Genomic DNA, 20,379 nt, shown 5'->3' with positions numbered 1-20,379 from the left:
TTTGTGACTTTCCGATTTCAAAAGTCGATTAAGCAATGTAGCCTAGTGGAAAGAGACGGGTCTTGGAAGTCAGGAGGACCTGGGACCTAATCCCAGCTCTGCCAGTTGCCTGCTGTGTGACTTTGGGCAAGTCATGTCACTTCTCTGGGCCTCAGTGACCTGATTCATAAAATGGGGATTAAGACCGTGAGTCCCATGTGGGACAGGGACTGTGTCCAACCCGATTATCTTGTATCTACCCCAGCACTTAGTACAGTGCCTGGCACATAGTTAGCACTTAAACACCACGCCCTGAACTATCCTCCTTCCTTATAGAGTTACCCTGTGGGTAAATTCCCCTTTGAGTTCCAACTACTCAAGTCCCTCACTGGGAAACACTGTGTCACTCCCCTGGGTTTAGGATGCTCTTCAAACCACTTGCAGGCTAGAAGGAGTCATGTCCATTCTGGAGTACAAAGGGATCCTACAATTCGCCAAGTTGCTAGTGTCAGGTGTGGGCATTGTCACATCTCCATGGACTGTGGTCACCCAAATCAATCACTGATATTTACTGATTGCAGAGCACTGTACTAAGCGCTTGGGAGAAGACGACACAGTGGAGTTGGGAGAAACAAGGAGGCCACAAGGGTGGGAATAAGGACTCTTCAGTGCTGTAGGTGTGGTTTATGATCTGGGGACAGGAAATAACCCAAATGCACCACTCCGGGACTCTGGCGATTCTCACTCACCAACAATCAATGATATCTACAGAGGGCTTCCTATGTGCACAGCACTGCACTAAGCGCTTAGAAAAGTCCAGTACAATTGAGTCAGTAGACGTGATACTCGCCCACAAAGACCTTATAGGCTTCAGGGGTTAGACAGACATTAAAATAAATCACAAATATAGAAATTAATAGGCACTAGAGAAAAAAACTTGGGACGGCAGTTTCACTATGGTCTTAGACTTCAAAGGGGTCTAAGTTCTTTGTCTAATTCAAAACTTGATCCTAAATTAGGTTAGAGACTTTTATCCTTATCCTCTATCATAATAGCACAATGACATCATCGATCCTGACGGCATTTTCCTGAGAGCTTAAGAGTTTTCCACCCAGTGGACCCGCTCCCAAATCTTCCTTCCACAGAATTCCGCCTCTCCCCTACTGCTCCTCTCCCCTCCATCCAAAATGCCCAGAGAGGGAGATTAGAAATGGCAAGATGTCGCGGGGTGGAGACTGAAGAGGAAGAAGGAGACGGAGCAGTTGGGAGGATGGAAGTGCATCTGAAGCCCCGAGGACAAGGGGATTTGTCAGCGGAGTCGTGTCCGTGCCTGGCACACGATCCTTGGTGCCAAGTAGTGAGTTTATTAGGCACGCAGAGCCCTGACCGCCGCGAAGGCTGACCGACCAACAGCCCTTGGGCCTCACCTTGGCAGCTCTGAAGAGCATTTCTCGTTCTTCTTCATCCTTCCGTTGCTTCTCTAGGTGATCCAGCTTCTCGAGGAAGCGGAGCTGTGATCTGGTATCATTAGACAGGGTGTACTTCTCACTCTCCTAGAAAGCCAAGGAAAAAGACTTTTATTCTGGTAGTTGTTCAAGCACTTACTATTTAACGAGCTCTGTTCTACAGTGCTGGAGAGAATACAATATAGCAGAGCTGGTAGACCCATTCCCTGCCACGCACACAGGGCCTGCGGTCTAAATGGGAGGTAGAACAGGTAATTCATCCTCACTTTAGAGTTGAGGAAACTGAGGCCCAGAGCAGAGTGGGGAAAGCAAGGGCTTGGGAGTCAGAGGAAATGTGAATGTGTTCGAGGGTGAGAGGTTGAAGTTGGTAGCGTTTGCAGGTGAGAGGAAATGGGATTAATGTCACAGGAAGAGGGGTTAGATTTTTAGGAGTGTCAGAGGCACTATTTGGAATGTTAAATTTTTGAAGACCTCTCCTGCCCTAACCCTTCACCTAACCTACAATCTGGCTTTTCCTCCGCCTTCAGGACATAGCCAAGCAGAGATCTTGCCAGCACCTCATATTCAACAAGTCTTACGCTTACCTATCGTCCCCTACTAGAAGCAGTCCCCCTCCAAGCCCGCAACTTCCCCAGCTCTGCTGATAACATTGCCAACCTCCCTGTTCCAAATGCCTGCAACCTTGGCATCCTCAACTTCAATCAGTGGTATTTCTTGAGCGCTCACTGTGTGCACAGCACCAAACTCAACACTTGGGAGAGTACAAGACAAGAGTTAGGCAGACATTACCCACCCAAAGCAAGCTCTCAAGTGGACAGCATGGGGCCTGGGTATTAGAAGGTAATGAGTTCTAATCCTGGCCCTGCCACTTGTCTGCTGTGTGACCCTGGGCAAGTCACTTTACTTCTCTATGCCTCAGTTACCTCATCTGGAAAATGGGGATTGAGATGGTGAGCTCCTTGTGGGACAAGGACTGTGTCCAGCCTGATTTGCTTGTATTTAGTCCAGCATTTAGTACAGTGCCTGGCACATAGTAAGTGCTTAACAAATACCATAATTATAATTATCTAGAGAGATAGACATCACTATAAATTGCAGATATGTAAATAAGTGCTGTGGGGACTCCTGTCTTATAGCCCTCATTTTCCACAGTCAACTGCTAACACCTGAGGTTTCTTTCTCCAGAACATTTTCCAAATACGCTCCTTCCTCTCTTCTCAAACAGTCACCACCCTGGTCCAAGTTCTTGTCTGTCGCAGTTATGACTATGGGGTCAGCCATCTCTCTAGTCTCCCTGCCTCTATCCTTCAGCCCCACAGCACCTATGCCCATATCCTTATTCTCTGCTGCTTCCCCTCTCGAATTTATTTTAATTTCCATTTCCCCTTCTAGACCGTAAACTCCTTGTGGGCTGGGATTACGTCTATCTGCTCTACTGTACTCTCCCAAGTGCTCAGCACTTAGCACAGTAGGAGCTCAGTAAATACAACTCATCCATCGGAGGGGTTTGGGGAAAATGGAAGTCACTCCTCTTGAAGCACCTCAAAGCAGTGGGGCCTTTTGGGAAGAGTGCCAGATTGGGAGTAAAAGGACCTGGGTTCTAATCCCAGCTCCGCCGCTTGCCTGTTGTGTTACCTTGGGCAAGTCACTTCTCTGTGCTTCAGTTTCCTCACCTGTAAAATGGGGATTCAATACGTTCTCCCTCAGACTGCGCGGCCTGATTCCTGACCTGATTATCTTTTATCGATCCCTGTGCTCAACACATGGTAAGGGCTCAACAAATACTGGAATTACTAATATTATTCCCTGAATTCTCTTCCTGGTCAGGGTGAGGTAGCGGGGAGGGGATTAGGAGAGGGTTGAGGATTCTCCAGACAACTTTCCTTTCCAAAGATGCCGGAATGACCATCTCCCCACGTCCAACCCATTATCTTGTACCCACTCCAGTACTTGGCCCATGGTAACCGCTTAGCCACCATCATGATTATTAGCCCTGTTATTCTGGAGAGGGCTTATTAAGAAGGTAAGCTTGCCAGAAGTCACCTATGACATCTCGTTTCCCAGGATTCCCTTTATTCCCTGGCTAACGCCCACCCTTTCCTTAACCTTTCTGAACCTTCTTCTGTGGCCAGCTCCCTTCATGTGCTTCTCCCGGTGGGGTGAGAAATCCAGGTGATCTAGACACGCTCTCGGCTAATTTCTCGCTACAAGTCTAGCGCTTTGACCACCTTCCTCTCGATATGATAGCACACCTGCACCGGGTTCTGACGATTATTGTATGGACCACTCCTCTCCCCTGATGAAGTCCTGAGCTTAATTAGCAAGGTGACTGCCAACTATGTGCTACTGCATAGAAGCAGGGTGGAAAGGGCCCAGGTCTGGGTGTTACAGACCCTGAGTTCTAATCCCTGCTCAGCCAACTTTGGGCAAGTAACTTCACCGCTCTGTTCCTCAGTTTCTTCATCGGTAAATGGGGATGCAATTCCTGTTTTCCCTCCTCAGACTACAAGTCGTATGTGGGACCTATCTTGGATCTACCCCAATGCTTAGCACATAGTAAGCACCAAAACACCATTAACACCCCACAGCACTTACGAACGTATCGTTAAAACATGTATTACAAATTCCTCATTTATATTATTGTCTGTCTCCCCCTTAAACTGTAAGCTCACTGTGGGCAGGGAACATGCCTGCTAACCCTGTTGTACCCTCCCAAGCACTTAGTACAGTGCTCTGCATGTAGTGAGCACTCAATGAGTACACCTGATTGATTATTATTTCCATTACCCCAGAACACAAAGGTAATTCGTGAGACTCCCATCTCTCATGCTTTCCTTTCAATTGAAAGCCTAACCAGGTGCAGTCTGGAAAATAACGAGGGTGGGCTTCCATTGCTGCTACCGCGAGGGCTCCGAGGAACAGTTACATGACAGTTTTGTCCCTTCAACAGGGAAACAGACAGCCATTACCCCACCCGAAACCCCGTCCACTCCTCACGGCTCAAAACGCTAGATCCCCAAAAAGCCACTTTGGCCGTTGCAAAGAGAAGTGTGTGCTCTCAGCTGGTTTATGGCTTCCTTTACCTTGTAACTTGTCATGCGATGCTGGGCTATTACAGTCAGTTTTTCTAGAAGACCTCGTAATCGCTCCTGGGTCGCTAGGGAGATCAAGTTCACCACTTCGGAGCTAAGTTCCGTAATGTCATGCCTTCTACCTGTGGAGGCGCAGAAAATCCATTACGGGTTTTAGCAGGAGCTGATAATTGAAATAATTAGCACAGCAGGCATTCTGTTCCCCCTGGAAGTCATACCCATTATGAATAAAGGGTTGGAGATTATGATTTTCCTGGTAAAGTCACAACTTCAAAGATCGTAGACATTGCATTAATAAAACTTCGCCTGGAGCTTCAGAAAGTATAGACATTGTTTCGCTTAGCCTCTGGAATCATTCGTCTTGCAAGGTCATTTATAGGACAAAGTTAATAAGAACACGAATCCAACCTTGCTGTTCATAGGGGAGAACGGGAGCTGGAGAAATTAGGGCCATATTCTGTTAATTTCAGTAATTAAAAAAACAGAGAATTAAATTTCGCTCTGCCTGACACTGTGCTTAACAATTCATGATGTTTACTCCGATTACTTCAGAGGCAGGTGGGTGCAAGGGGCAGCACCTAGACTTGTACATGCAGTGGACACTGCTCCTCCCCATTTAACAGAAGCTGCTTGTGCCCCCAAATACCCCCCAGTAGTAGACCAATGGGGAAACCAATCTACATTTCAAAGATGGGTTGCAGGTCTTCGCTTCATACCTGTCCAGTGGAACACTTGCTATTTTTCCAATGTTATTTGCTAAGCACTGTATTAAGCGCTGAGACGGTTATAGGACAATCAAGTTGGACACCACCCTGACCCCCCCCCCCCCCCCCCCCCAAACACAGTGAGATGTACCCTAATTCAAATCAACACAACAATGCAAAACGGGAAACAAGGAGGCACCTACCCGTATCCAAAATTCTCCTCTGTAAGACGGCCGGCAAGAGGAAAGGCTCTTCTTTGCACGATCGAACCAGCGTGCCGACCAGCTTGGCATTGGTTGCTAAGATGCAGGCGTTTTCTTCACTGAGGTTGACCCCGGCCATGGAAGTCACATCATTGATGTCATCTTCATAGCTGCCAAAGAGAATTAGTCTCTCGCATCGAACCGCTTACTGATTTAGAACAAGAGACATTCAGAGGGCTCACCTCTCTGTGTCCAGTGTTTTCCCCCCAACTTCCCTTTCTACCACGGGAAATCCCCCTGAATGAACTGACATTCCAACCTCCCAAGCCTCTGGCCATGGCTATTATAGAACGGGCTTTGGAGTCAGAGGTCATGGGTTCAAATCCCAGCTCCGCCAATTGTCAGCTGTGTGACTTTGGGCAAGTCACTTAACTTCTCTGGGCCTCAGTTACCTCATCTGTAAAATGGGGATTAAAACTGTGAGCCCCATGTGGGACAACCTGATCACCTTGTAACCTCCCCAGCGCTCAGAACAGTGCTTTGCATATAGTAAGCGCTTAATAAATGCCATTATTATTATTATTGATTCCTCACAATTTATTCCCCTGAAACAACTTTAGGTTCTTCATCTCTGTACATCATCACCACGGCAGCTATGAAACCACAGGTCCGAGTAGTGTAGTCCATTGAGAAGTGGGAGTGGGAGTCTAAGGAGTGGGAAGAATTAAATAATAAATCCCCATTTTACAGAAGAGGAATGAGACAGAGAAGCCAAAATTTATTCCTCAAGTCATGCAGCAGGCCTGTGATAGAGCCGGGATTAGAACCTGTTTTTTTTCTTTTTTTTTTTTTTAATGGTTTTTGTTAAGTGGCTCCTATGTGCCAGGCAGTGCACTAATCTAATCAGATTGGACACAGACTATGTCCCACGTGGGACTCACAGTCTTAATCCCCATCTTACAGGTGAGGTAACTGAGGCAGAGAGAGGCTTTAAATAAAGGACATGCTGGTTCAGGCCTGTTTTGGTTTTTTTCCTTTTTCATTTATGGCATTTGTTAAATGCTTACGACGTGCCAGGCATCGTACTAAGCGCTGGGGTAGATACAAGTTAATCGGGTGGGACACAGTCCACGGAAGTCATGTTGTAACTGTCATAGAGAATTAGTCTCTTGCATCAAACCCCTTAGTGATTTAGATCAAGAGAATTCAGAGGGCTCACCTCTCTGTGCCCAGTGATTTATTCCCCAACTTTTCTTTCTACCATGGGACTTTCTACACAGTCCCACAAAGGGCTCCTTTGTGTCTTAATCCCCATTTTACAGATGAGGGAACTGAGGTCCAGAGAAGTGAAGTGACTTACCCACGGTCTCACAGCAGACAAGCGGCAGAGCCGGGATTTGAACCCAACCAAAAGGAAAGAGGACTTCCCACTCTGTGGGCCCAGGCAGTGAGCAAAAGTCACTACACAAAACACTTAAGGCTCTGACGGCTACTTCAGCTGGGACAGGAGACGGCTGCCGATATGACCTGGGCTGTACCCGCCCAAGACCTTAGTACGGTGCTCTGCACCATAGTAAGTGCTCAATAAATACCACTAACGGGTTGGTGATCTGCTTACGTTGCACCTAGCCCAGTGCTTAGAGTATCACAATCGCTTCAACTACCACAATTATTACTCACAATCTCTCCCCAAAATACGGCTTCACTGTCCACCAATTCAAAAACTTGGTTTAATGAAGGGATGCATCCCTTAACTTGGAGGTCAACAGGAAGACCTCCCTCAACCGCTATCAGGTTGCAAGCTGAAATGTTGATATGAACTGAGGGGTGGTGGGGAAATCAGCACAGTTCCCTCCATGGAGTTTATGCCCATATCCATAATTTATTTATATTAATGTCTGTCTCCCCTCTAGACTGTAAGCTCCTTGTGGGCAGGGAACATGTCTGTTATACTATACTCTCCCAAGCACTCTAGACTGCAAGCTACGTATCTGTCATTTACATTAATGTCTGTCTCCCCCACTTGTCTGTAAATAAATCAGATTGATTTTGCTGTACGTATCATTACGCTGGAGAACACCGACCCAAACACTGTGAGGAATTACTGCCCTCTGGGAGCTTAAAATTAAGTGGAGGAGAAAGGAGAGCACAAATCAAGACCATACATCTTGGAAAAGGTGAGGCAACTGAGACGCAGAGAATGACTTGGCCAAGGTCATACAGCAGACAAGTGGCAGAGCCAGGATTAGACCGCCTGGACCTCCAGGACTTGACCTCCACCTCGTGGCCCTCACTGCTCCCGGAAGGATCTTCTCCTCAGAGCACCGCCATAGACGCCCGGGACTCCGTTCCCAAGAGGCCCGCCCGCCATCACACCGCGTGGCCCCCGCTGCTCCCGGAAGGCTCCTCTCCTCAGAGCGCCGCCATAGACACCCGGGACTCCGTTCCCGTGAGGCCCACCCGCCCGCCATCACACCGCGTGGCCCCCGCTGCTCCCGGAAGGCTCCTCTCCTCAGAGCGCCGCCACAGATGCCCGGGACTCCGTTCCCGAGAGGCCCGCCCGCCATCACACCGCGCGGCCTTCTGCACTCGGAAGGATGCTCTTCTCAAAGCGCGCCGCCATAGACGCCCGGGACTCCGTTCCCAAGAGGCCCGCACTCCCGCCATCACACCGCGTGGCCCCCGCTGCTCCAGGAAGGCTCCTCTCCTCAGAGCGCTGCCACAGACACCCGGGACTCCGTTCCCGAGAGGCCCGCCCGCCATCACATCGCATGGACCCCTCTGCTTCCGTAAGGATCCTCTCCTCACAGCGCCAGAGAGGCCCTCCATGGACGCCCGGGACTCCGTTCCTGAGAGGCCCGCCCGCCATCACACCTCGTGGCCCTCGCTGCTCCCAGAAGGATCCTCTCCTCAGAGCGCCGCCATAGATGCCCCCTGCTTCCACCCCCCACCCCCACTAAAGCGATCTTCCTTAGAGTGCCCCCCAACCCCCCTTCCGGGTCCGGTCCTGACTGATTCTCCCCCTCCCCGCCCCCCACCACAGGAAAAAGGCCCTTGTTATCACCAAGTTACAGTAATGACAGCCTCATTCGCACTTACTCAGCCCTTCTGTCGACCCGGCCCACGTCCTCCCCCGGGCCTGGAATGCCCTCCCTCTGCCCATCCGCCAAGCTAGCTCTCTTCCTCCCTTCAAGGCCCTACTGAGAGCTCCCCTCCTCCAGGAGGCCTTCCCAGACTGAGCCCCTTCCTTCCTCTCCCCCTCGACCCCCTCTCCATCCCCCACATCTTACCTCCTTCCCTTACCCACAGCACCTGTCTATATGTTTGTACATATTTATTACTCTATTTATTTTACTTGTACCTACCTATTCTATTCATTTTATTTTGTTAGTATGTTTGGTTTTGTACTCTGTCTCCCCCTTCTAGACTGTGAGCCCACTGTTGGGTAGGGACTGTCTCTACATGTTGCCAGCTTGTACATCCCAAGCGCTTAGTACAGTGCTCTGCACACAGTAAGCGCTCAATACGATTGATTGATTGATTATGCTACTTGTTAAGTGCTATGTGCCGAGCACTGTTCTAAGCACTTGGGTAGATAAAAGTTAATCATATTGAACACAGTCCCTATCCCCCATGGGGCTCGCACTCAATCCCCCTTTTTACAGATGAGGGAACTGAAGCCCAGAGAAGTTAGGTGACTTGCTCAAGGTCACACAGCAGACAGTGGCAGAACCGGGATTAGAACCCAGGTCCTCCTGACTCCCAGGCTAGCGCTCTCTCCATTAGGCCACACTGCTCCTTGCCAGGCCATTCTTCCTCCTGAACCACCGAGAGCCCGGAGCCACCTCCGAAACAACCGGCCACCTATACTGAACCACAAATGGTGCAAACAATTCTCACACCTGGCAGTTTGCTCTAATCTCACCATTGCCTGGGAGTGCGGCTAAAGAACGGCTAAAGAACGGATCTGTTGCTACAAACCATAAGAGTCTTTGAATTCAAATGAAACCGGGCTTTTTTTTGGAGCAGAATACTAACTGACATACAGTATGGGCATAGGAGCAATCTACAGAGATTAGAGAAGCAGCGTGGCTCAGTGGAAAGAGCCCGGACTTTGGAGTCAGAGGTCATGGGTTCAAATCCCGGGTCTGCCAATTGTCAGCTGTGTGACTTTGGGCAAGTCACTGAACTTCTCTGTGCCTCAGTTACCTCAACTGTAAAATGGGGATTAATACTGTGAGCCCCCTGTGGGACAACCTGATCACCCTGTAACCTCCCCAGCGCTTAGAACAGTGCTTTGCACACAGTAAGTGCTTAATAAATGCCATTATTATTATTATTACAGTCACATTAAAGCATTCCATTATCAATTCAGGTAGAAATTAAGAGGCAGATATTTCATTTACCAATACTGACAGAGTGTTTCTGCGGGGCATTTCTTTAAGCATAAAGACGTTAACGCTTTACAGTGTTCTGGTTTGTAATGAAGCCCTTCGTGAACATGAGGCAGTATTTTTCCATTTTTCATTTTTAAGCCAGTTACTGAACCCTCTGAGACAAATATATTTTGCCATTAATATTTTCCTCACTCACTGAAAATTAATACACATTCCCCTAGCAAATACTATTCAAAGATTCAGTTCAGCATCCCATTCCAAACTTGTGCAAATGCTTGGCATTTTCTTCCCTCCTAATCTGCTTGGTGATGGGAAAAAAATGAACCTCTGGCGCCCTCTGCTGTTTAAACGTGGAATGTCCTATTTCAATTGCCCCCTGAGTTACTTTCATTCATTCATTCAATCGGACTTATTGAGCGCTTACTGTGTGCAGAGCACTGTACTAAGCGCTTGGGAAGTACAATCAATCAATCGTATTTATTGAGCGCTTACTGTGTGCACAGCACTGGACTAAGCGCTTGGGAAGTCCAAGTTGGCAACATATAGAGACGGCCCCTACCCAACCGTGGGCTCACAGTCTAGAAGGGGGAGACAGAGAACAAAACAGAATGTATTAACAAAATTAAATAGAATAAATATGTACGAGTAAAATAAATTTTGCACAAACACTTGTGCAGGAGAAAGTCGAAAGAATAATGCACCTGGGTCTGTTTCCCTTTAAGCACTTGGATATTCCTCCAGCCACAAATCCTTTCTAAGGGAGGCACCTTTTGACACCTGTCTACATGTTTTGTTGTCTGTCTCCCCGTTCTAGACTGTGAACCCGTTGTTGGGTAGGGACCGTCTCTATATGTTGCCAACTTGTACTTCCCAAGCGCTTAGTACAGTGCTCTGCACACAGTAAGCGCTCAATAAATACTGTTGAATGAATGAATGAACAAAGCACTGAATGTACCTGGCCAACTACAACGTCTGCTTCCTCCTCTTGTCTGTAGACTCCTTGTGGGCAGGGATTGTCTATACTTACTCTATGGTATTTCCAAGTGCTTATTCCAGTGCACTGCACACAGTAAGTGCTCAATAAAATACGACCGACTGATGGATTACTGGCTCAGCTCCACATCCCATCCAGACTGTTATCCAGTCACTCCAGGAAGCTTAGAGGGACTCCCATCTCCCGTTTAACAAGCCATTTCCACTCAATCTTCCAGAGATTGGCCTCCTTGCTGACCTCCCTGCCTCCTGTCTCTCCTCACTTCAGTCCACACTTCACTCTGCCGCATGAATCGTGAAACAACAAAAACCATTCGGCCCATGTCCCCCCACTCCTCAAGAACCTCCTACCTCACTTCACTGATCTACTCCAGCCCAGCCCACACTCTCCGTTCCTTTAACGTCCATTTACTCCTGTGCCCTAATCTCGTCTATCTTGCCGCTAACCCCCTTCCCACATCCTCCTGCCAGTCTGGAATTCTCTCCTGCTCCACTCACACGGAGCCATCGCTCTCACCACCTTCAAAGCATTATCAAGGTTACATCTCCTCCAAGAGGCCTTCCTTGATTAACCCCTCTTTTCCCCAGCTCGCTTTCCCTTCTGTGTCATCTATGCACTTGGTTTGGTGACTTTTGGATATTTGATAGTCACCCAACCCCTAATCCCACAGCACTTATGTACATGTCTTTAAATTACATATTATAAATTACTCATTTATTCATATTAACATCTGTCTCCCCCTCTAGACTATAAACTTACAGTGGTCAGGGAATGTGTCTATAATATAGCAGAATTAGCACTTTCCCAAAAGCTTAGTACAGTGCTCTGCACACAGTAAATACTCAAAAATACCACTGACTGATTAATAATGCTCTGAAGGGTAGTTGTTGATTGACTGATTACATTCAACACATAATTCAATGCTGACATCAAAATGCATTCAGAGCTTTTTAGGGAAAAGGAAAGCCATGGTTGAAGCATTAAAAAACCCAAATCCATAGATGCAAACATTTTTATGAAATAAGATTCCAATTAGAATTTTGGGGGACAAAATTACTTCTCCTACATTAAGATTCATGGGCTACAAAAAAAAATGGAGTTTGGAGCCCTAGGAAAATCTTAAAATATTAAGACTGACCATTCTCCAAACTCATGTTCCCCTTTGCTCCCAACTGAAATCTAGTTTCCTTTCATTAAAGTTCCAAGAGTTAAAATTTTTACCTGAAAGATGCTGTTCCATTCTCTTTTATTTTATTTTTCGGCACAGAAGATGCATGAAGTGACAGGACTTTGTTTCCTGGTAGGGTAATTTGCTTCAGAATGGAAGCTAAAAAAATAGACGCACAGAACAAGCCATGACAGGAGACATTTAAAATAACCAATGATTCCACAAGAGTCTTGTTTTTGAATCCTACTGTACTCTGTACTCAGTACATACTGCACTGTATGTGCTTTGCACATACTAAGCACTCAACTACGACTGAATGAACCAAAGACAGAAACACCAGGGAGGGAAAATCTGGTGATGCGGGCTTGAAACAGATCCCACTTTCCCTTCCAACAAGACTTTAGGCAGAGCTTAGGATGCTGTTCTCATGCTAAGAGGTGTCTAGTACAATATTTGAAGTCCACTGACCACTTTTTCCCCACATCCAGAGGGAGTTGGAAAAGTGTAAGCTAGCTCCAAACACTGATGGGAGAAGAGACAGCAGAAGGCTGGAAGTCGAGCTTCATCAAAAAGCCATGTCTTTGCCAGCCGGGTGTTGGGCCGTGGGTCAAGAAGACCTGGGAAATAATGCCTGGGTAGAGAGGAAATCCATCCCCTACAGCAGAATCAATCAATCGTATTTATTGAGCACTTACTGTGTGCAGAGGACTGTACTAAGCGCTTGGGAAGTACAAGTTGGCAACATATAGAGACAGTCCCTATGCAACAGTGGGCTCACAGTCTAGAAGGGGGAGACAGAGAACAAAACCCAACATACTAACAAAATAAAATAGAATAGATATGTACAAGTAAAATAAATAAAGTAATAAATATGTAGAATGGGACAACCCACACAGGATAAGGTCCCTCCTTTCCCCTCAGCTTCTCTGGGATGGGGGCTACCCTGCAATCAACCCCCACTCCCTTCTGTGCCGCTCTGACTCGCTCCTTCATTCATCCTCCCTCCCATTCCCAAAACACATATGTGTATATTTGTAACTTCTGTCTCCCCGACTAGACCATGAGCTCGTTGTGGGCAGGAATGTGTCTGCTATATTGTACTCTCCCCGAGCTTTTAGTACAATGCTTTGCACACAAAAGTGCTCAATAAATACAATCAAATGGTATGGCCCACACAGCTCCCTCTTCCTTCTTGTCCCCTCAATTCCTCCACTGAGCCACACTGTACTACCTCCCCCCACTCCCCCCCAGTGAAAGGGCTCACTCCATGGAGGAAAGGGGCATCCCGGGGGAGACGCCAGGCCTACCTGCAGGAAACTGATTGGCCTGGATTAGGGTGTTCAGCGGTACCCTCTTTTGTCCCGACTTCTGAACGGTCAACACTGAGGAATTTGGTGCTGTGACCACTGGTTTCACGGAGCCCGCTGCGGGGGGGTGGACCACCTAAAAACAACAGCCCCACATTGAACAGATCAGCACAACCTCTGCCACCAAACCAAGAGCAGTTCCACATTCTGAAAAAGGCACCCCAACGTCCCTCAAATCCACCCTGCTGGAAGCCCAGAATGCCTACGGTTCCATTTGAACAGCCTGTCGCAGTGTTCACACTATTCTTGCCTTAGGACCCACCCATCTTTTAAATTTCTGCCTGGGAAAACGACTTGGCCTAGACATTCTTAAGTTCAGGGATGCCCCTCTCACCTTGGATCACATTTCCAAGAGGTGAATTAGAGCTGCCCAATTCAGTTTTTTCAGTACAGGTGCTACCTTCCCAGCAAAGGTGACCAGAAATCAGAGTCAGTGCAGAAGCAAAATTGAGAGAAGGTTTCCTCTCCATGGCCCCCAAATGCATACTATTTGGACTCCCAGAGGCCCCTGCTCGAGCCCAGGAAGGCCTCACTAAGCGTGTGCCCTTCTCGACTTTTAGAACAATGAGAGGAAGACCATGACTGTGACTATCATGACAGTTCTGCATAGAACTGGAAATTCGGCTCCTCTAACTCCCTTTCTTTATTGTATTTGTTAAGCGCTTACTATGTGCCAGGTATTGTAGTAATTGTTGGGGTAGATACAAGATAATCAGGTTGGACATAGTCCCTGTTCCCTGTAGGGCTCACACACACATGCGTGCTTGGAACACGATAAATGCTTAATGAATACTATTACTACTATTTTAAAGAAAGCTATAGAGTAGCAGTGTGGTCTAGTGGAAGGAGCATGGATCTGGAGAATCAGAAGCCCTGGGTTCTAATCCCAACTCTGCCACATGTCCGCTGTGTGACCTTGAAGAAGTCACAATTTTTCTGTGCCTCAGTTCTCACATCTGTAAAAGGGGGATTCAATACCTGTTCTCCCTTCTACTTACACTGTGAGCCCCATGTGGGATAGGAACTGTGTCCAACCTGATTAGCTTCCATCTACCCCAGCGCTTAGTACAGTGCCTGGCACATATTAAGTACAGAACAAGTACCAGTCCAAAAAAAATATCTTACAGCTCTCAAACTCACTAGACTCATTCTGGGCACAGAGAACTGCTTTAAAACAAAGATTGATGATTAGTATAGAAACTTAGGACACTAATCCAACCCACAGTCCAATAGATTTCTTCCAAAATGAGTTATCCACAATTAATCAATGACATTTATTGAGCACTTACTGTGTGCAAAGCACTGTACTAAGCGCCTGGGAGAATACAGAGCCACAGACCAGTAACATCTGAACAGCTGTGGTTGGAAATCGATTCAATCACCAATTGACCCAAAAAGTAGTGCTCAGGGAAACATATTTCAAGTAAAAGAGAAGCAGCATGGCCTAAATGCTCTGCACACAGTAAGCACTTTAATACGACTGAATGAATGAACAAGTTGATAGCGCATGGGCCTTTGGGGGAGTTACGGTGGGGGACACAAGGACCATGTTCTAATTCCCGCTCTGCCCCTTGTCTACTGTGTGACTTTGGGCAAGTCACTTAACTTCTCTGGGCCTCAGTTACCTCATTTGTAAAATGGGGATTAAGTCTGAGCCCCCTATTCATTCAATCGTATTTATTGAGCGCTCACTGGGTGCAGGGCACTGTACTGGGACGGGGACTGTGTCCAACCCGATGAACTTCTATCTACCTCAGCGCAGTGCCTAGTACATAATAGGCATCTAACGAATACCTTAAAAAAAAGACAAGTAGCTGTACCTCAGCCCTTGGCTTCTCAGTTCTAATGCTCTGCCTGCTTGAGAAGGTTTATCAGGTCAATCAAGGACTTGAGCCGGTGAGACAGGCATAGCTTAATGCCTGCTACGGGTTTATCTCTGGCACCTGCCGGGTGCCAGGATCCCCAGTAAATGACCACATCAGTACTGTGGCAAGCCCATGGTAGATTCAGTCAGTCAATCAGATTTATTCAGCACTTACTGTGTGCAAAGCACTGTACTAAGCACTTAGGAGAGTACATTACACTCCAGCATTCCATCTGACAAGGCACCCCCAGCCCCCAAAGACATGGGATAACAGCTAATTTCCCCTCTACTAACCATCAATCGTATTTATTGAGTGCTTACTGTGTGCAGAGCACTGTACTAAGCGCTTGGGAAGTACAAGTTGGCAACAACTAACCCACTGTGGACCTCTTTTTCCATGAATTCCATGAATTTCCAGAGAAGCAGCATGGCTCAGTGGAAAGAGCACGGGCTCAGTGGAAAGAGCACGGGTTTTGGAGTCAGGTCATGGGTTCAAATCTCAGCTCTGCCAACTGTTAACTGTGTGACTTTGGGCAAGTCAGTTCATTTCTCTATGCCTCAGTTCCCTCATCTGTAAAATGGGGATTAATAATAATAATAATGATGATGGTATTTCTTAAGCGCTTACTATGTGCAAAGTACTGTTCTAAGTGCTGGGGAGTTTACAAGCTGATCAGGTTGTCCCATGGGGGGCTCACAGTTTTAATCCCCATTTTACAGATGAGGTAACTGAGGAACAGAGAAGTTAAGTGACTTGCCTAAAGTCACACAGCTGACAGTTGGCGGAGCTGGGATTTGAACCCATGACCTCTGACTCCAAAGCCCATGCTCTTTCCATTGAGCCACGCTGCTTCCCGGGATTAAGGCTGTGAGCCCCACGTGGGACAACCTGATCACCTTGTATCCCCCCAGCCACTGCTTTGCACATAGTAAGCCCTTAAATACCATCATTATTATTATTATGAATTGGCCTGAACCCCACTCAAAACTGCACCGACAGGATTTCACTACTTTCCCGCTTCAATGGGTGCAGGGGAGGGGGAACCATTAGCCCTGCCCACCCCTCCGACCGAATTTTGTCAACTTCAAATCCCCCCCGCCGCTTCAGACTGAGTACTAAGTCTGCTCTGAAACGAGCTCATTTGAGAGAGATTTTAATTATTCATTCAAGTAATTAACGGTAATTTAGAACATCGGTGAACCATTCGATTGGAATTATCTAGTGCTGAGCACAAAATTTATCTCTAAGGCACAACCGCCCAGAGGGGCTCATGGTAGCCTGTTCCTCCAACAGCACTGTTCAAAAGCGAATTACAAATATGGGACTCCACGACTAATGTTTAACTATTCCGGACTTGGCTAATTCAATCTTTTTTACGCAACCCCACGTGGATGTGAGACAAAAAGTGCTTCTCCACTCCTAATGCAAAGGCAGAACCCTAGAGCCCGAGGAGACAATTTCCCTCCCAGAGAGCATATTACTTTCGGAAAGGGGAGGGGCCGAGATGAAGCTAAAGGGGTGAGAAGCAAAACCGTAAATCAAGCCACTTGACTTTTTCCACATGATGCTTTTGAAGGAATGTTACAAGGGAAGTCTATGATGTGCTGGAGCTTTTAAAGCTGTTCTTACAGCAAGCGGGTAGCCAAGCTTGCCACAATGCGGCAGCCAATAAGGCTGAACTAGAAGCGAGCTATGGCTCATAAGGTTTAAATGCTCCTTCTCCCTGTTTTCCGTACTCACAAGCTCCACTAGACCCTACCCCACTTTTACCGCGAGACCACCCCCCCAGGCCACCATTCCCCCTACTTGTGGAGTTGATTTCACATTTAGAGAAGCAGTGTGGCTCTGTGGAAAGAGCATGGGATTTGGAGTCAGAAGTCATGGGTTCAAATCCCAGCCAATTGCCAGCTGTGTGACTTTGGGCAAGTCACTTAACTTTCCTGTGCCTCAGTTACCGCATTTGTAAAATGGGGATTAAGACTGTGAGCCCCCCGTGGGACAACCTGATCACCTTGTAACCTCCCCAGCGCTTAGAACAATGCTTTACACATAATAAGCACTTAACAAATGCCATCATTATTATTATTATTGTTGTTGTTATTGTTTAGGAGGAGAGGCAAGAAAGGAGGGATTTAACTTGAAGCATTGTGGCCTTGTCGACACAGCACGGGCCCGGGAGTCCGAAGGTACTGGGTTCTAATCCCAGCTCTGCCACTTGTCTGCTAGGTGACCTGGGGCAAGTCACTTAACTTCTCTGTGACTCAATTACCTCACCTATAAAGTGGGGATTATGACAGAGCACCATGTGGGACAGGGACTGTGTCCAACCTGATTACCCTGTATCTAGCACGTAGTAAGCACGTCACAAAATACCGCTATTATTAGTCTGATGCCCAACCCAAAAACGTCCTTCCCGTGTATTCCAAGTAGAGAGAGGCAGTACTCACGAGTTGTTTCACTTTGACAGTCTGTGGAGTAGCGGCTGGCTGTGCAAGCAGGCAATTGGGCTGTGCAAGTCTAATGCGAATCGGGGCCCCCAGGACGGGCTTCGAAGGGTCGGTGGTGGCCACTTGAGGGGCGGTACCTAGCTTCACGGGCTGGAAGGACACTGTCGTGGGAGCAGCTGCTGTCCCGGGAGCCACCGCGGGTTTCACTGGCTGGAGGGACACGGTCGCTGGAGAAGCGGCTGTCCCAGAGGCCACCATGGGTCTCACAGTTTGGAGTGACACAGTCGTGAGAGGAGTCGTCGCCACAGGCCTCACGGGTTGGAGAGACACAGCTGTGGGAGGAGCCATCCCGGAAGTCACCACCGGTTTTGTGGGCTGGAGGGGCACGGTCAGCGGAGAAGCGGTCATCCCAGAAGCCGCCACGGGTTTCACGGACTGGAGGGACACCGTAATTGGGGGTGTGACCGTCCCAGGAGCCGCCATGGGTTTTACGGGCTGGAGAGCCACGGTCACTGGGGGCACGGCCGTCCCCGAAGCCACCATGGATTTCACCGGTGGAACGGAGGCCGTCCCGGGAGAAGATGCCGTCCCAGAAGCCACCAAGGGTTTCACGGGCTGGAGAGAGACGGTCACTGGGGGTGTGGCCGCCCCAGAAGCCACTATGGGTTTCACCGGTGGGAGGGAGATGGTCACTGGGGGCGTGGCCATCCCAGAAGCCACCACCGGTTTCACCGGTGGGAGGGACACGGTCACTGGGGGTGTGGCCGTCCCAGAAGCCACCACCGGTTTCACCACGGTCACGGGAGAAGAACCCGGCCCAGAAGCCACCACGGGTCTCAGCGTCTGTAGGGACAGAGTCATGGGAGTTGCCATCCCCGACGTCCCGATGTGTCTAACCGGCTGGAGGGCCAAGGTGGCAGGAGTGACTGTCCCAGGAGCCGCCACAGGTTTCAGGGGCTGAAGGGACACGGTCACGGGAGGAGTGGCTGTCCCAGAAACCACCGTGGCTCTCACGGGCTGGAGGGGCCTTGTCGCCGGAGGAGCGCCCGGCCCGGAAACCACGGCGGCTCTCCCAGGCTGGAGCGACCCAGTCGTGGACGGCGCAGCTCCGGAAGAGACGGCTGGCTTCCCGGGCTGAAGAGACGGGGCCATTACAGTGGTCACCCCTGGTCTCACGGGCTGAAGAGAGGCGGGCACAGCAACCGTTCCTTGAGAAGCCGCCCCTGGTCTTGCAGCTTGGAGGGAGGCAGGTCCGCAAGGATCGACTCCGGAGATGACTGCCGTCTTTTCAGACTGTCGCGGGGTCACAGCCAGGGTCACTGGAGGAGTGGGCGAGACCACGGTCTGGGCACTTGTGGAGACGGCTAAATGCGTGGGCTGCTGGGCACACTCCTGAATAAAACCCTGACAGTTGGGCATTAGCTGGCGGAGGGCCATCATACTTTTCTGAAGAAAAAAAAAAAATCACAAAGGCAGAGGTTGTGATCTATTAATAAGAAATCCAATGGCTCCAAAATTTCACTCATTCAGACTCGTCACTGACTCTGATTCACCATGCTGACTCAGGGCTTCCTCTCTTCCTCCAGCCAAAAAGACTGAAGCTAAATATGCTTTGAGACTACTAGAATCAGGCTGAACCCCAAGACACCACACCTTTCATCTGGCCTATGAAGGCTTGAATTAACTTGGGAGAGAAAAAAAAAAAGCTGTCAAACTACAGAAATTGAGAAATCAATCGCATGGCTATTGAGAACTGAGAAATGCCAGATTAAGGTCCTTACTGAGCAGCTTGGAACAACTATGGAAGCCTCCAGTTCAGGATTTTCAGGGGACTAGCTTACCCAGATGAACGAAACTTGAGAAACGCATGCGTTAAGGTGGATCACCAGATATTGACCCAAGAAACCTAAGCTGTCAACAAGAGGTCATCCATCTCACATTAACTGGGCACCAACTGGTGTCCAAGTCTGTCAGCCTTAAAACTCCCCCAGAAGAGAGAGTGATATTTCAGTTAGTTCTTCCCACAAAACTGTTGGGTAGGGACCGTCTCTATATGTTGCCAATTTGTACTTCCCAAGAGCTTAGTACACTGCTCTGCACACGGTAACCGCTCAATAAATACAACTGAATGAACACCTGTCAGGTATAGTCCCAAACCAGGAACACAGTCACTGCCAATCCAGTTCACTTTCTCAAACGTTCCTATCCTGCCTCCTCCTATGGTAGAAGGACCAACAGCACTTTAAGAAGTGGATATAATAACAATAATAATAATAATAATAATAATAATGGCATTTATTAAGCACTTATTATGTGCAAAGCACTGTTTTAAGCACTGGGGAGGTTACAAGGTGATCAGGTTGTCCCACATGGGGCTCACAGTCTTAAACCCCATTTTACAGATGAGGTAACTGAGGCACAGAGAAGTTAAGTGACTTGCCCAAAGTCACACAGCTGACAAGTGGCGTAGCCGGGATATGAACCCATGACCTCTGACTTCAAAGCCCATGCTCTTTCCACTGAGCCATGCTGGTCTCTTTGCTGGGTTCCTTCAGGGACCAAATTTAGCTGTCTCCACCCCCTAAAAGTCAAAGCGAAAAAGCACGGATCTGGGATTAAAGAAATGGTGATCCTATTCCCAGCATGGCTTAGTGGGCAAAGAATGGGACCACGAGTCAGAGGATCTGAGTTCTAATC

At 48.3% G+C, this 20,379-nt stretch overlaps 1 protein-coding gene across 1 annotated transcript in view; it reads right to left on the bottom strand.

Annotated features, from left to right (window-relative positions):
- Positions 1-20,379, bottom strand: part of TAF4B (TATA-box binding protein associated factor 4b) — a gene marked incomplete at its 5' end in the record, with an annotated part of 64,603 nt that overhangs the window by 28,897 nt on the left and 15,327 nt on the right. The window contains 6 exons of the mRNA XM_038766514.1: positions 1,407-1,532; positions 4,529-4,659; positions 5,445-5,614; positions 12,057-12,162; positions 13,311-13,446; positions 17,683-19,128. Coding sequence (XP_038622442.1) covers positions 1,407-1,532; positions 4,529-4,659; positions 5,445-5,614; positions 12,057-12,162; positions 13,311-13,446; positions 17,683-19,128 — 2,115 coding nt within the window. The remainder of the gene's footprint in view (positions 1-1,406; positions 1,533-4,528; positions 4,660-5,444; positions 5,615-12,056; positions 12,163-13,310; positions 13,447-17,682; positions 19,129-20,379) is intronic.

This window comes from Tachyglossus aculeatus, chromosome 25 (genome assembly GCF_015852505.1).
Source record: "Tachyglossus aculeatus isolate mTacAcu1 chromosome 25, mTacAcu1.pri, whole genome shotgun sequence".
In the NCBI taxonomy this organism is placed as follows: domain Eukaryota; kingdom Metazoa; phylum Chordata; class Mammalia; order Monotremata; family Tachyglossidae; genus Tachyglossus; species Tachyglossus aculeatus.
The sequence above is the reverse complement of the archived record's forward strand: the minus strand, read 5'-3'. Positions and strand labels throughout refer to the sequence as shown.